This window comes from Falco punctatus, assembly GCF_963210335.1.
Source record: "Falco punctatus genome assembly, chromosome: 1".
In the NCBI taxonomy this organism is placed as follows: Eukaryota; Metazoa; Chordata; class Aves; order Falconiformes; family Falconidae; genus Falco; species Falco punctatus.
In genome coordinates, this window is record NC_137580.1 from 94148456 (window position 1) to 94163420 (window position 14965).

At 43.5% G+C, this 14965-nt stretch overlaps 1 protein-coding gene across 9 annotated transcripts in view; it reads left to right on the forward strand.

Moving 5' to 3' along the window:
• Positions 1-14890, forward strand: part of SVOP (SV2 related protein) — a 30342-nt gene extending 15452 nt beyond the window's left edge. For 5 of the 9 annotated variants that reach the window (XM_080373570.1, XM_080373574.1, XM_080373576.1 and 2 more), the window contains 10 exons: positions 1103-1228; positions 2277-2405; positions 3779-3852; positions 4181-4257; positions 5373-5480; positions 7063-7174; positions 8441-8522; positions 8753-8842; positions 9521-11110; positions 11142-14890. In XM_080373570.1, the coding sequence (XP_080229696.1) occupies positions 1103-1228; positions 2277-2405; positions 3779-3852; positions 4181-4257; positions 5373-5480; positions 7063-7174; positions 8441-8522; positions 8753-8842; positions 9521-9727 (1005 nt within the window). In that variant the 3' untranslated portion in view covers positions 9728-11110; positions 11142-14890. Of the gene's footprint in view, positions 1-1102; positions 1229-2276; positions 2406-3778; positions 3853-4180; positions 4258-4419; positions 5481-7062; positions 7175-8440; positions 8523-8752; positions 8843-9520; positions 11111-11141 lie in introns of those variants that run through there. The other 4 variants (XM_080373571.1, XM_080373572.1, XM_080373578.1 and 1 more) reach the window with 4 other exon arrangements.
• Positions 14891-14965: the final 75 nt, after the last annotated feature.

Genomic DNA, 14965 nt, shown 5'->3' on the forward strand with positions numbered 1-14965 from the left:
ATGTTACCCCCCGACACTAGTACTAGCTGGGGTCCAAAAGCAGCATAAAGCATTCACATAATGTTCCACAATTTTTGTTGACTCTGCCTTTTTGCAAATTAACTTGCATCCAGTGCTTCGTAAGTTACTGCTGTTAGCACAAGGGCAGGGGGCCATTTGGGTGTCTCCTAATTTCATGGTGAAATCAATCAACTACTCAGTAATGGGTAGAGAAGAAGTGACTGTTCAGGGCTAAATTCAACTCCCCGTATGCCATCCAAATGTATCAAAGTCACAGAGAACATAATTTTGCCCTATAAATTCTTCAAGGCAAAATGTGCAGCCCTTTTAAGGGATGGTTGAAGTGTCAGAGAAGGGTACTATGACTTGTCTCTATCAGTCAATTTGGAAGGAGCATCCTTGTGGAAGACCTCACCAAACTGAAACAGGTACCTGCTGGCTAGTCCTACATTCTGGTGATTAATCTTTTGTGAATAGAGTTCAGTAGATGAATTACTCCTTTCTGTGTCATTTTTGTTCTGCCACAGTTTGACTGCCTCTGAGCAACCCTGGGTCAGAAATACGTTCTGAGTGTTAAGTAATGAGCTAAGGGGATTAGTAATCTAAGGGAAAATAATCTTGCATGGGTAGGATATGCAAGAGGACACCAGCTTTGGTTTTTGCTAAGAAGGTAGCAATTCTTTTTTTCATCTACAGGCCAAACTCTGTGGCTTTGGTAGCTTGGTTTCGGTAAGGAAAACAAATACCATAAATCTCACGGTGGTAGCTGGGAATAATACTCATAGTCAGGTACATGAATAGTCATTTTATTTAACAGACACCATGCGATGAGTTCATTCCTTCTGAGAAGCTACCTACGGTTAGACAGGAGTGTCTAGAGAATGAGAGGTTTTCAGAAGTGAACATTTTCGCTTCTGCAGCATTTCAACGAATCCCCTTAAATTGTCTGGGCTCTGTTGCTGTACAGCGATGCGTGTTGGAAATGTCTCTGGCATTTCTCTCTCCAGCTGTCCCTAGAGAGCACGTCGTGGAACGTTACAAAGAAGGAGGCCTTCAGAGCGCTCTCGTTCTCATTTGTGACTGTTTCTTTTCCCTTTGGCAGGTCTTTTGGGCCATTGGGACTGTGTTTGAAGTCCTTCTAGCAGTGTTGGTGATGCCCACTCTTGGCTGGCGGTGGCTTCTCATTCTTTCTGCCCTCCCGCTTTTGCTCTTCGCTGTCCTGTGTTTTGTAGGTATTCCTTCAAAGATGAATGTATGTTCCATCCATCTAACGCTTCTCTACCTGTTTCTGTAACCCGGTGGAAGGCAACTGTGAGAGTTTTGAGCTCTCTGTCGTGTCTACTTTGAAATAGCTGAAATAATGACAAAAATGCTGTTGTTTCAACAGGTTGCTAGTAAAAACATTCCAGCGAGGGCTGTGATTATATGACTGTAATTGCTGGAGGACAATGGTGGGCTGGAATTTTGTGAAACCAAATGAGGCCTGGAAACCTCTCCAATTTAGTGACTCTTTCAACTAAGCTCAGTGGAATCAACATTTTATTAAAAGCTGTTGCCATTTCCCTGATTGCTCTTTAGATTTTGAAATTATTTTGTCAAAATCCCAACTTTTATAATTACTGTCCGCTTAAAAAATCCACCCAAATCAGGGGTAAAAGCTGCACAGTGCAGGTCAGATTCGGAAATAAGATGTGTATGAATTAAACCTGAGCTTCAGTGCACTATTAGGCAACATATTTGCCAACCCCTCAGTCTTCTCAAAGGTACATGTCCTTGTCAGATTGTTTAGCGGCTCTTACTTTTCCTTGACACTGACATTGCTTTTCAGAAATAACTCCAGTTATACAGGTGCTAACATGCTTGTTTTTAAAAGGAGCTTAAAAATGCAGATTTTAGGATGCCTAGAGCATCTCGTTATCTGCCCTGTGTGCTTTGCTTTTCTTACTGAGAAGGTATGATGTAAAGAACCTGCAAAAATACCTAACAGTTCTCGTGAATAAAAGGAAGGTAATAGAAAGGAAGGGTTGTAGACTGGAGTTCTGACTTTATGGTGAAAGTGGGGTTTTGCAGTTTCTTAAAGCCTAATGAGCAGTTTGACATTGGGCAGAAAGATGGTTCTTTGAATTCTTAAAGATTAGTCGGTAATCCTTTCTTACATGAGTGGTCTGCTGGAGGCACTGAGATTTCCCACTCTAAACCCACAGAGAAAACCCCCAGTTTGTTTATTGCTGGTTTTTTTGACATCGTTGTGCATGTGATCTGCTTTGCTCTCTTAGTGGCTGCCAGAAAGTGCCAGGTATGATGTATTATCTGGAAATCAAGAAAAAGCAATTGCCACTTTAAAGCGGATAGCAACGGAAAATGGAGCTCCAATGCCTTTGGGAAAATTAATTATTTCCAGACAGGTATGTACCGGTAACAGGCACATTAATAACATGGGATACAATGCAACTGTGCTACATTCATATGCATTTTTAAATAGCAAATCATCAGTGTTAAGTTTAATTTTAATGTCTTGATCAGTAATAAATTAAAAAAAAGAGAGATAATCCTATATGCCTCTTTCACAGTGAGGAAGAGTTAGTTTCTTGGGTTCATTTACATGAAAATCGTGGAAGTGAAAAGGACGTTTAAAGTGGGCATTAATATTACTCCAAGACCCAATTATTAAAGAAAATCAAACCTTGAGGCTACCAAAGAACTCGGATCAGAACTCCCAGGTCTGAAGTTATGAGGCAAGATAGAATTTGTCTTTTTAGCTGTACTTCAGTTTTAATCTAATCCTGATTTTCTGGAGTGGGAAAGCTACAAGTTCCTATTCAGTCCTAGTGCATAGAGTAATTCAGGCAGTAACTTCTGAGCTCTGTATCACTTTATTAATTGCCTTGGATTTTTTTTTTTCATTTCAGCATTATATAGCAAACTTTTCAGCACCCCTATCAACATATAAAGCAGCTCTGCACTGGCAGAACAAAGAGCAGACAGTTATAAGGAAAGAAAATTACAAAGTCAGCCAGCAAGGAAGGACAGCAGAGGGAGACCTGTAGATTTGAACAAGAGGAAAATTGTAAAGCTAGGCAGGAGCCCTTCGTAATGGCAGCGTCTTACTAATTGGAGATGGAGGTTTGATTTTCTAAGGTCTGGATCAGTGAGGATTTGAGCTCTTGCACGTTTCACAAAGGCTTGGTTCTGTCGTGGTGATTTTGATAGGCTGTGTGGGAGCGTGCTCCCAGTTGTGGCTGGTGGGGTTCCAAGTTTGCAAGGTGGGGTGGGAAAGTACTTTCCCTTCACCACAAGGGTATGGGCTGAGCCCTCCACTCTCTCTGGCTCTAAGAACCACTCGGTTTAAAAGGGGACTGCTTGCAGGAGGGCTGCTTGTGGCTCCTCGGTACCTTAGCCTAGCTCAGAAGCCCTGAGGGGCTGCTCTGGTTTGCAGGAGCTGGCTGTGGGCCACCTGAATCATATGCCACCTGTGGACTGGCAAAGTTCTGCTCTACCTCTTTGCAGCCCCACCTGGTTCTGACAGATCCTGGCCTTCCTTGTGGAGGTTTTGGTAACATCATGCTCCTAGAGAATTCCCCTTGGCAGAGGAATTCTTTACTTGGATCTCAGCTCCAGTGTGGATCCTACAGTCTGAAGATCCCTCGGCTGAAACCAAACACTCATGCCAAGACAAAATACATAATACGGTGTATTGTATTGTCCCTTGCCACGCTGCATCCTCCAGTTCAGGACCAGTGAGTACCCTGACCATCCGACTTCTGCTTGTTTCCAACAGGAGGACCGAGGAAAAATGAGGGACCTTTTTACCCCCCATTTTAGATGGACCACCTTGTTACTCTGGTTTATATGGTAAGAGAAAATATAAATGGCTCCGTGCCAGCACAATTCTAAGTGGTTTTTAATGGAGGTATTTTACGGTATCGCTAAACCACAGAAACTTCCTCCTTAAAAAAACCCAAACAACAACACACCAACCTGTATCGATTTGTAATTTATTAAACCACCTGATCGCTAGCATTCTCAGTCTAATTGCCCTTTCATTTTCTAAATGCTGATAGGAAATAGCTTTGAGGTAGCACTTAGTGGAAGTCCTTACACAGTGGGTTCAATTTTGATTCATGTTGTTTACTATAGGTTTGACCAGCTGAGACTTCCTCTCTCATTTTCTTCCTTCTAGGTTTTCCAATGCTTTTTCATATTATGGGTTAGTTTTATTAACTACAGAGTTCTTCCAAGCAGGAGACGTCTGCAGCCGTGAGTACTAGTCCATTTTTTCTTTTTAAATATACCCTGTTTAGTGGTGGAATATCTTTTATTAGATCACTTTCTGCTGTTAGTTTGGAAAGGACTGTGGCTGTCAGCCTGAATTTTAAGGCATCCCCTTAAAGGGTTCCTTATTTTAAACATTTTTGATAGATATTCCTTGTCTCCTGCACAATGCAGAGAGGTCCTGCAGTGTCTCTGAGCCCAAAATGTAAACAGCAAGACAACCTTCAAGGGAGACCTGTTAGAAAAAGTATCTGTTCTTCCTGAGAAAAAAAGTGATTTAGTAAAGGTAAGTTTCCAGATTTGACGGGCCTAATTAGTTCTGAGATAGAGATAACTGCTGCTGCTGTTGAGCTCCCAGGTTCTCAAGATGTGAAGACCTGCTGAGAAAAAAGATAATGGTGGGAAACCACTGCCCTTTTTGTTGCAGATTTTTGTGTGAAAAGGGAAGAAGAAAAGTGGTTTGACCACACTGAGAAGAAGTTTGAAAAGTCTGATTCCCCAGGGGAGGCATGATTGTATCCAGAACACTTGTCATTAGTGAAAACTGTCTGATAGTAGGAAAATTATAGAAAGAAGATGGGTAGTATTAGGGGAAGACACAGATCCCAAGCTTGTACAACAGTGTATTAGCTATTTGAGAGGGAGGTCTGACTCTGGTTAGCCTCCACAAAGGAGCATGCATCCTTTAAAAATACTTGTTTTTACAAAGACATGGTATTATTCAGTCTTCTCAAAGTAGTATGAAGTGTTAGTATCCCAATTTATTTAGGGAGAGACTGAATAATTGATGTTAATTCTGTTCACTGTCACGAGTCCTGGACTGAAAAATAGCTAAGCCTGTACAGCTGATAAGTGTAAGCTTTCATTCTGATAGAGGTGGTTGCAGAGTTGCCACAAATAAGATCATAAACCATTCGGTTTCAACTGTGTCTTCCAGGTAGAACATACCTGCTGTGCAGCAAAGTCTTTTCAGTACATCCCTTCTATCAGTTTCAGCAGCAAGAGTGATAAAGACACAGCAGTAGTAAGGGAAGGTAAGCAGAGAAGAGATTACTTAAAATATATTAAATGTTTGGGTTTTTTTCTTTTTCCTCCCACAGTATCCAGTAGAAGGAAAGAAGTTAAAGCAAAATGCAGCCTGACCTGTGAGTATCTGACAGAGGAAGACTACACTGACCTGCTCTGGACAACCCTGTCAGAATTCCCTGGTAAGTGGCAATAAGAAGCCGCAGTTCTTCACTACCAGTGGCTCAGTGTGATTGGAATGGGCTCTGGTACAAGCAGTGAAATCACGGCATCACAGAACCGTTTAGGTTGGAAAAGACCTTTAAGAGCATCAAGTCCAACCGTTAACCTTCTGTCTGGCCTGATGCCAATGTATTTCCCGCAGCACTGGAGCTCCTTGCTTGGACAACTTGATATATGCAGTACACAAAGTAGCTGTAGCTCTCTTCACTGCCTGTGTGATCACTACAGATAAAATCACTAGTAATTGCTTTGGGAAGCTATAATGGTCCATCTGACTATGGATTCTATCCAAGCAACATATTAGGCATTCAGAGGAAGAGTAACAATTAAATCAAAGGGGCAGAATCACTTGAACTTTTATCCATAAATGACTTTCCAGAACTATTTTAAAAGGAGCGTGGGTATAGTGAATCAATGGAGAACTTGCTCCCTGAAGCTCTGTGTCCAGTCACGATTTTCAGTCAATTTTAGTGGGTTTCAATGAACAGTCTGACATAGGACAAGCAAGACAGTGTGTGATAGCCGTTGTTTCTTCAGATGTAGAAGGTGATCCCTCAGATCAGATGTAGAAGGTGATAATGTGTTTGAAATAATCCTGTGAGGCAGTGATGGGGTTATTTTCACTGTTCTAGATTATAGAGTCAGGGGCAAATGCTCAAAGAGAAGCCATTTAATTGGTGACAAGTTGTAAGTCTATGACTGATAAATATGCATAGTCACTACCTGGTACAAGGCATGTCCTGCATAACAGTCATTCCGGGAAGGATGTCAGTGGATGGTGGACAGAAAAGGGTGTGTACTCTTGGACTGGTGCTGTAGCTGGAAGGATTGGTTTGATCCCAACATGTAGCAAGATAGGAGTAAGAAATTTAAACAGGGATACCTCTGAATATGACACTGACAACTCTGGTGCCTGAATAATCCCCACACATGCTCTACGCCAGGTTTTAAAATGATCTGAAAAAGTTGCGTAAGAGAGGATGCTTAACATTGTGAGATTTGCAGAGCTTGATCTCTTCCCTTTATCAACGAGCAGGTGAGAAATAATTTGATGGGAGCATATAAATAACACAATGGAAAGAAAATACCAAGTTCTAAGAGCCCTTAAAAGTAGCAGTACGGAGATTAGCAGGGAACGATGGTCAGAAGTTGTTGAACAAAAGATATTCCAATGAGACATAAGGCAGTCATTTTTAGCATTCACATTGGTAACCACTGCAATAATCAGTGGGAAACATGTCAGAGGGGGTTGCTCATTCCTGCGTCAGCGTGTAGCCCCTGAGTGTGTGGATGTGTGGACCAGTGGGGATGCCGAACATGGAGCAAGCCTCACCAGCTGGGACGCAGGGCTTCTGGTTTCAGGTGGCACCAGTGGCTAGGGCAATGCATTCTTCACCACTGCCTGGTGCCTCTGCCAGCAAAATATTCTAAAGAGAGAGAGAGAGGGAACAAAATGTCACATCTAAATAACCCAGCCTGTGTTAAAAGCTGCAGCCTCTGCCTTTGCTCAATTGCCAACTATCAACTTGTTTCCTTCTACAGGTGTGTTGGTAACACTATGGATTATTGATCGGATAGGTCGCAAGAAAACCATGGCCCTGTCCTTTTTTGTCTTCTCATTTTGCAGTCTTCTGCTGTTTCTCTGCGTTGGAAGGTAAGCGAAGCATGGTCAGCAACTGGTATGTCTGATTCATCCCTGTTCTCCCTTGATTATGGCAGGAGAACTGGAAGTGGTGGTTTGAAAAGCCATGAGATGGTCGTGCTCATCTGGAGAAAGAATTAAGGATGGTGCTAGGTTTCCTCACCAGAATTTGGACATTAAAAGAAGCAGGAGAGGAGAAATCTTTCACTGTAATCTTACAGACAGAGCAAGCCAAAGGGGAAAATAAGAGCTTATGTCTGAGCAGGAGGTAACCAGTGGATGATTGTTAAATCAGATCTGATGTCCTGAGCCTTGCTAGCTGGTACTGCTCTCTGCCATTCATTACCTATGTTTCCCCAGGCTGACTGTAATTACAGTAATTACCAGGGCAGTGCTTCGCAGCCAAGCCTCTGCCTCCCATTCAGCAGCTCTGACTGCTTCCCTTGTGGGCTCTCGGTGGTCTAAGTGCTGTGACACAATTATGTGAGAAGCCATAGCCACAGACTGGTCCAACCTCCAAGTTGTACGCAGCATGGCTGGTGGAGCTTGACGCTGGCATTGCGGATCCATGGGGCCTGACTTTCAGAAGAGCTTGGGTTTGCGTTTTTGTATTGTTCGGTGTCTGTCCTCCAGGCGGATTTTCCAATGAACAACTCAATTGGAATCTTTGCCCTTGAATCTTAATGGTACCAGATTTCCAGCTGTGCTCTGAGAGTTTGCCTCTGGCTGCATCTGGCCTTCGTGCCACATGCACGTGACAATATCTGTGCCTTGGGGCTGACAGAGAAGGAAGTTAACTAATAGCCAGAGGAGAGCTCGCTGAATTGAAACCTTCTCAGGCACTGTACAAAACCTTATAGTAGTACAGAAACCTCGTAATAAGAAACCTTACAAAGTTGCAAATATCCAGGTGGCAGGTAGGTTCGTGTCTCTCTCTGCACTCTCATTTCCTTCTCGTGTGCCATTTTTTTATTCGCACCATTTGTAATGTGGAATATATTTTTCTTATTTAGACAAACTTAGGCATTTGCTGCTTATTTCAATAGGCCACAGCTGTCAGTTAGAATGAATACACTTAGAAAACTGATGTGATTGTGGGAATGCAGATTGTTTGGCATCATTGTTATATTAAAGGTCCAGGAAAAATACAAAGGGTTCATTAAAAAACAAAAGAAATCATTCTAACAAATTTAGCATTTTTATTGCACTTGCCTCCAAGTTAAACAAACAGATTGTACAGAACAGTCCCAAACACTGCTCTCCTTTTTATTCTCACAGAAATGTTCTTACTGTGCTGCTCTTCATTGCAAGAGCTTTTATTTCAGGAGGATTTCAGGCTGCTTATGTTTACACTCCTGAGGTAAGGAGATTGTTTTTGTAACAAGACTGTTTAAGGGGACTGAGAGCATGGTGGGAAAGTCATTTTTATGACCTCGTCACAATGGACCTTACCCCAGATACGAGTCGATGATTTCCTTGTCATTGCTAACAGAACTTGCTGTAGTACCACTTATTAATTTCCATTGATTTAGGAGACTGGAGGGGAGAGAAGTCAGCAGCACCGTTAATGGGCTGATGCTTTGTTGGCAGGTTTATCCGACAGCCACGCGTGCGTTGGGCCTGGGAACGTGCAGTGGAATGGCGAGAGTGGGAGCCCTCATAACCCCCTTCATTGCCCAGGTAAAACCCTCGTCCTCCTGAGAGTGCTGGTGCAGGAAGGTGGTGAAGGACCTGCAGTTCTGCTGGAAGGGCCAAACCAAGGGCAATCTGTGCGCCATGTATGGAAGGAGGGTTCTTGTCGCCTGTTCCTTGAGGGGAATTCAGGCTCGTCTCTGAATTTATCCCATGCTCCATACGTTGGGGGATAAATAACCAAGAAGTGGGCTGCTGGCTGCATGTAAGGACACCTTGGCAGCCACCACCTGGAGGTGGGATCTGTGGGAGGCAGGGAGTTCCTGTGCGTGACGCAATGCCGCCTGTCTCTTGAAATCCCAGGCTGAGGTCCTGGTGGATACAAACCTTCAGGATATGTGGAAAGAGCTAGACAGGGAGGTTGGGGGAGCCAGGCTCCGCAGGGACAAGGCTCAAAAGGCTGTGTCAGAAGCAGTGGCTGGGTAGAAAACTTGTGACTGGCTTAAGTCCTGTCTAATGCATAAGGGCAGCAGCACCTCAAGGCATGTGTAATCCAGACTGTTTAATAGCTACGTGTAGTTGTTGAGGAATGAAAGTATGCACATTGCATATTAAACATTTTTTCCAATACTGTAATTAAAATTTCTACTACTACCTTGGTATCTCTATTTCTTTCTGCGATAAGGCCCAGGGGTACGATTTTGTATTTTCTGCCTTTTTCTGCAGGTGATGTTGGAATCTTCGGTCTATTTAACACTGGTGGTGTACAGTGGATGTTGCCTGCTGGCTGCCGTGGCTTCCTGCTTCTTGCCCATCGAAACAAAAGGTCGTGGCCTACAGGAGTCCAGCCACAGGGAATGGGGACAGGAGATGGTTGGGAGAGGATCTCATTCCCCAGGGGTCACCAGGTCAAACTCTGGATCACAGGAATGATGGGACATGAAAACCTGAAAGAATGAATGGTACGAGCAAGATCTCTTTCACAAAAAATCCGACCCTGAAGCATAGAAAGCTGACCATACTGCCACTGCCAATGTCACCTGTCAAACTGCAGGAACTTTTGGTTTGAACCTAAGCAAGTTGTGTCTCTGCTGCTCTTTGCTCACACTCATAAAAACTTTACTTCTGTATTGAGAGGCATTTGAATATCATTTGAAGTTTAGCAGGAAGGGGTTTTTCTTAAGTCTGTTGTGCTTGCATGGTCAGCTATTCAGCTTAAAATGTCCCGTGTCAAGCAAATAGCTAACTGAATGCAACTCAGTATAAGCTGTAATTAAAACAATGTACTCTCGATGCCTAAAAACAAAAGATTAATATTTATTGTGTACCTGGCATAGCACACGGTGGATTCCATACACTACAGAATAGGTTTTATGAATTAGATGCCTGCCTTGCACTTTTTAGCCATCAACAACAACAAAATGTGATAACGACAAACCAACCAATGCTTTCTACTTCCCTTGCTTATGGGTTCTGTTCCTTGAGAATTAACAGACACTGATTACTTGGAAACTCTTTTCTGAGTGTTTCTCCCACCAAAGGCAGGTAGTTTGAGTCGGTGAGGAGCGATGTGTGTTGCAGAGATGGAAACTTATACACGAAATGTAAATCCTCCTGGTTTGGAGCAGAGTTTGACTTCTCTAACATTGCCAGAAACATTGAGCACTCTGTCTGTTGCTTGGTGAAGACTGCTTCAGCTGTACTGGTGTCTCTTTGTGTGTGGAGATGCACGCTGTGGTTTTCTGCATGGGTCCAGGTATGTTTCTGCTCAGTTTGCCTAAGTATGTTCTCATGGTGGTGTAGCCAAAACCTTTGCTAAAAATGCCTCGGTCTGAACAGCTGCGTGGAGCAGTTTGGATGGAGCTGCTTTCAAGTGTCTCCCAACAGAAGCTGGCCTCCTGACAGCTGGGCAGAACTTTTCGATAGCTGCTGATTGTACATTGACTGTAACGTCAAGCTGGTGACAAAGGAATGTAGCTGGCATCGTATCCTAAATGAACACAAATCATGGGAAGAGCCGCACTGCGGTCATCCTTGGGCGAGGAACTTCGCTCCTTCAGATGTAGCTCCTGAAGACTGATGATCCTGCTCTTGTCAGAGACTGTAGCAGAGTTCAGCTGAGGGTAAGTTTGCCCTGTTTGTCAGAAATGTGTCGCTGCGCAGGAGGTCGGCTTGCAGAGGCTGTGGATGTGCAGCGAGGAATTGCGTAAGGAAGCCGAGAACGTGTCTCATCCCTGTCTCAGTTTATTTTCAGGATTCCTGACTCCGGAACACACAACCAAATGTAAGTGAGATGGACTAAATGCTCATCACTAGGCTGTGGGATGGACTAAATGCTCATCACTAGGCTGTGGGAAGCAATACGTTTTTATAGTATGTGTGGTCAATTGTCTCACGTACACATAGGTAAGCACGCAACAATTTTTTGCACAGTAGAATATTTGAAGTATTCTGGGAGCCAGGCCCCTTTTCTGAAGGGCAAGAATCGGTCACTGAGTCCGTGTTTGGGTGCAATGCAAATGAACACCGTTGGGGTTCAGCTTTCACTTAGGGTTTTAGGGCACTGGAGTGCAGTATAATGCTCCAAGGCACGTTGGCCTGTTTGTTTATTTTTTTGGAAATTTGAAGGAAAACCAGAAGTGGATAATTCCTTAAGGAAAGGGAGGAAACTCAGGCTAATAAAAAAAAGGCCAAAGAGGTTATTGATACTCTGTGGGGGTATTTTCTGCTGAGAAAAGTTTGACAGGGCACCAAAAGGTCTGTCCATTCATTTACCACTCGATGGTGACTGCAACGAAAGACTCCAGGAGCAATTGGTCCAACCAGACAAACTTTCCTTTCCATGGGAAGGCGAAAACATTCAGCTCACAGGGATCCCCCTTTAGATGTGGCTGATGCCACAGAAACACCCAGCCTGTTCCAGTGGCCCTTACTGTGTGCTGGTTTGGCTATCCCTGTCCCTGCTGTCTCTCTGTCCTGTGTGCTCAGTCTCCAGCCAGCTCGTGTTCCAGTTGCTCCCCAGTAAACGGACAGAGCTCTCACGGCGCTGACCAGTGCCAGTAATTTGTTTTCCCCTCGTTCTGTCAGGCTGTACTTGGGTGGGTCTCCCTAATGCCCTGGTGCAGCTGGGGCGGCCGAGTGCTGCCTCCAAGGATAAATGGGCTTGTTTGCCTGGGACCATCCCTCCGGTGTGCGAGAGGTGGGCAGGGCTCTGGCAGCCAGGGAGCAGTTCCAGGTGGGTGTAAATCAGGTATCAGACCACACGTGTGACCAGCCAGCTAGAAAACCTGCTCTACCTTGGCGTTAATACGGACTGTTCACCCTTCGATGACGGTTCTGGCTACCGTCCTCTTCCTCCTGCTGGTGAAGGCACTTGAGAGCCGTGCCAGTCCGCCCCGATGGGGTCACATCCATCCCTTAGGTGTGCACCCCAAACTGGGGGGCCTCTAGGAGAATTCACCGGGGTGTAAGCCTGCATTAGAGGTGGGAAAGAATAAAAAGTGCAGGACATCTGTGGCCTGAAGGAATGCCACCTTGCAGCCTAGCTGCTAAGTTTGTCTGTTATTAAGCGCCTTTAGCTAAAATTCTGTTTTTCCAGTGTTAATGCTGGCATATCACTTCATTTTGTTGAGTCAATATTCAACAGTTTTAAAGGACTGCATTGCAGTGGCCTTCGAAATGTGCATTCCGAGAGTTTTAGGTGAAGTATATTTGTCCTAAATTTGCACATATGCATACTTCAGATCAAATATTTCCCAGGTAAAAATTTTTAGGTAATGCAAAACCTTTTGATGCTGTTGAGTAGTTCAGTTTTAACCTGTGACATTTACAGTATTAAAAAAAAAAAATTTGAAGGCATTTTTTGCTTTTTATGAATTCTGCCTTGAAAATGTCTTTAAGGATCTAAATGCCAAGATTGTTCCTGCCAAGACATCTTCATCCTCTAGGTCTTTGATTTAGAGACAGCGATGCCTAACGCATGATCCAAAGTCTGGGAGAATCTCCCACAGATGTTCGTGGGCTTTGGATCAGCCGAACAGAGCCCGGCAGGTAGGAGCCCACCTCAGCTGACCCCACCTCACCGAAATCAGTAGGAGCCTTTTGGGCGCTGAAGAAACAAAACTGAAGTTCAGGTTTGGCAGGTCCTTGCAAATTCTTAATAATGGAAGGGCATTTGAGATTGTCGCCTGAAAAACTGAAGAACGTTTGCATTGATACACGTTAGCCTATAAATAATCACAAGTCATATTTTGTTAATATGGCAACACCATTGATGTATATAATAAGCTTCCAAAGATTGTTTTACACACTGTCAAGTATTTTTCACTGATGAAGGAATTAATATAGCTAGTTCATTTAAAACAATAAAGTGAGGTAATTTTGAATTAAAATTGAGAGCAAACAGAATTGTGGGATTCAGAGATTTGCTAACTGTCCAATGTATTAATGTGCAAAGCTGTTGTGGGAAAAATAATTCTCCAAGTGTGCTTTGATGGAATGATTTATTATTCCTAAATGCTTGCCGAAAGAACATTGAATGTTTTCCTGTGTTTGAATGTACAGTTTCTAAGCTGGATACATTTTAATGTTTAAAAACTTTGTGTATATCAAGCTTGTTGTAAAATACTCTTTTTGTTCCTATGTTACTGATGCAACATTGGATAGTTTAATTCCACACTAGATATTTTATGTTAAACAAATAAATAGTTTTTTCAGTAAAAATGCTTTTGGCTGTTCTGTCGGACTTTTATGAAGGGTCGGTAACTTTACCATTTTTTTGTCTTGATGCTCGGAGATTTGAGACACATGCTGCTCTGTGGACTCTGCTGGATACGCAAGGGCTCAGCACTTTGCAGCTCTGACTCATTTTGTGTGTGTGTGTTTTGTGCATTTGGACATAAAGAAAAGTCACAGGATGCATTATAAGTAACCTCACAGATAACTGCAGCTAATTTTTTTTTTTTAATTATCTTCAGATCTTTAGTTACTTTTTGCATTTAATTCAGTTTGGATGGTAAAAACCAGTCAGTTTTGCTTCTTGCCTGTGGGTAATTTCTAGCAATGCCTTTAATGCTGCAATCTGTGATTGCAGATTGCAAAGGCATGTTGGGAGGAGGTGGCTCAGCATGTGTCTGGACTTCGGGGCAGGGAGGGTCCCCTCTATTTATTTGCTTCTTAATGTAAACTTTTCTTCTACCTGTCTTGTTTTTATAAAATATAATTAAGTGCATAACCCTGACTGTATTCCTCTACCCTTTAAACGATATTCTTATTTTGATGTCCAGCCATTTACAAACATAAGGTTGTTCAAGTCTGAGTCAAAATGACTAACGATCTGCAAATACTTTGCATGCTAATACAGTGTGTTCTCGTCTCAGTGTGCATTAATCTTCCTTCTCACAGCTTGTGCAGCCTTCGACAGTCCTCTGGGATGGAGAGTCTTATTTCTGGGAATGGAAATAGTTGCTAACTGCGGAAGGGTTTGTATCGCGGAAGCAATACTTAGGGAGAATATTCATTCTTCTGTGTTTTCTGTGAACTTTTTGGCATCCTCAGGCATTTCTAAAGCTCATTCTGTTTTCCAAAATGCCAGAGCTGCTGTTTGCTTACAGAGGATAACTTTACTGATACTTGATGTATTTCCAGCTTTGTTCTGTGTCACAGGCGATCGTTGTTGAGAACTGTGAGTTGGTAAAATGTGCTGATGCTGGCCGCTGGCGATGGCGTTTTGTGCTTGTCAGGAAAGTATGTGCAGTAGCTGTGCAGACACCCCACCGACTCCTACCTTACCCTTGCTGCAGAAGGGAACTCCAATCTCACGGCTCTCCTGGCCCACAGTGTTTCATCGGCAGCTGCCAACAGTGTAAAATACCTTCCCTGTCGCTCTGGTCTCCAAACAGAGCGACCAGCCGAGCGACATGAGAAAATCCCAAATGTTTCCGTCTGGGAGCGTGAGTTCTTCACAGTCCGGGGGCTAGCAGCAACACCACGCAGGCAACCGCATGATTTCACACAGTAGGTGTTTCGGGTTCATTTGTCTACTCGGGATCTAGAATGATGGCTCTTCCTCCTGCAGGACGAAATGTTCAGGGAAAATGTGTGGGGAAACATTGAATAATGATCTACTGGGATGCTGCTATGGAATTAGCATTTGAGGCCCTATCCATGCCA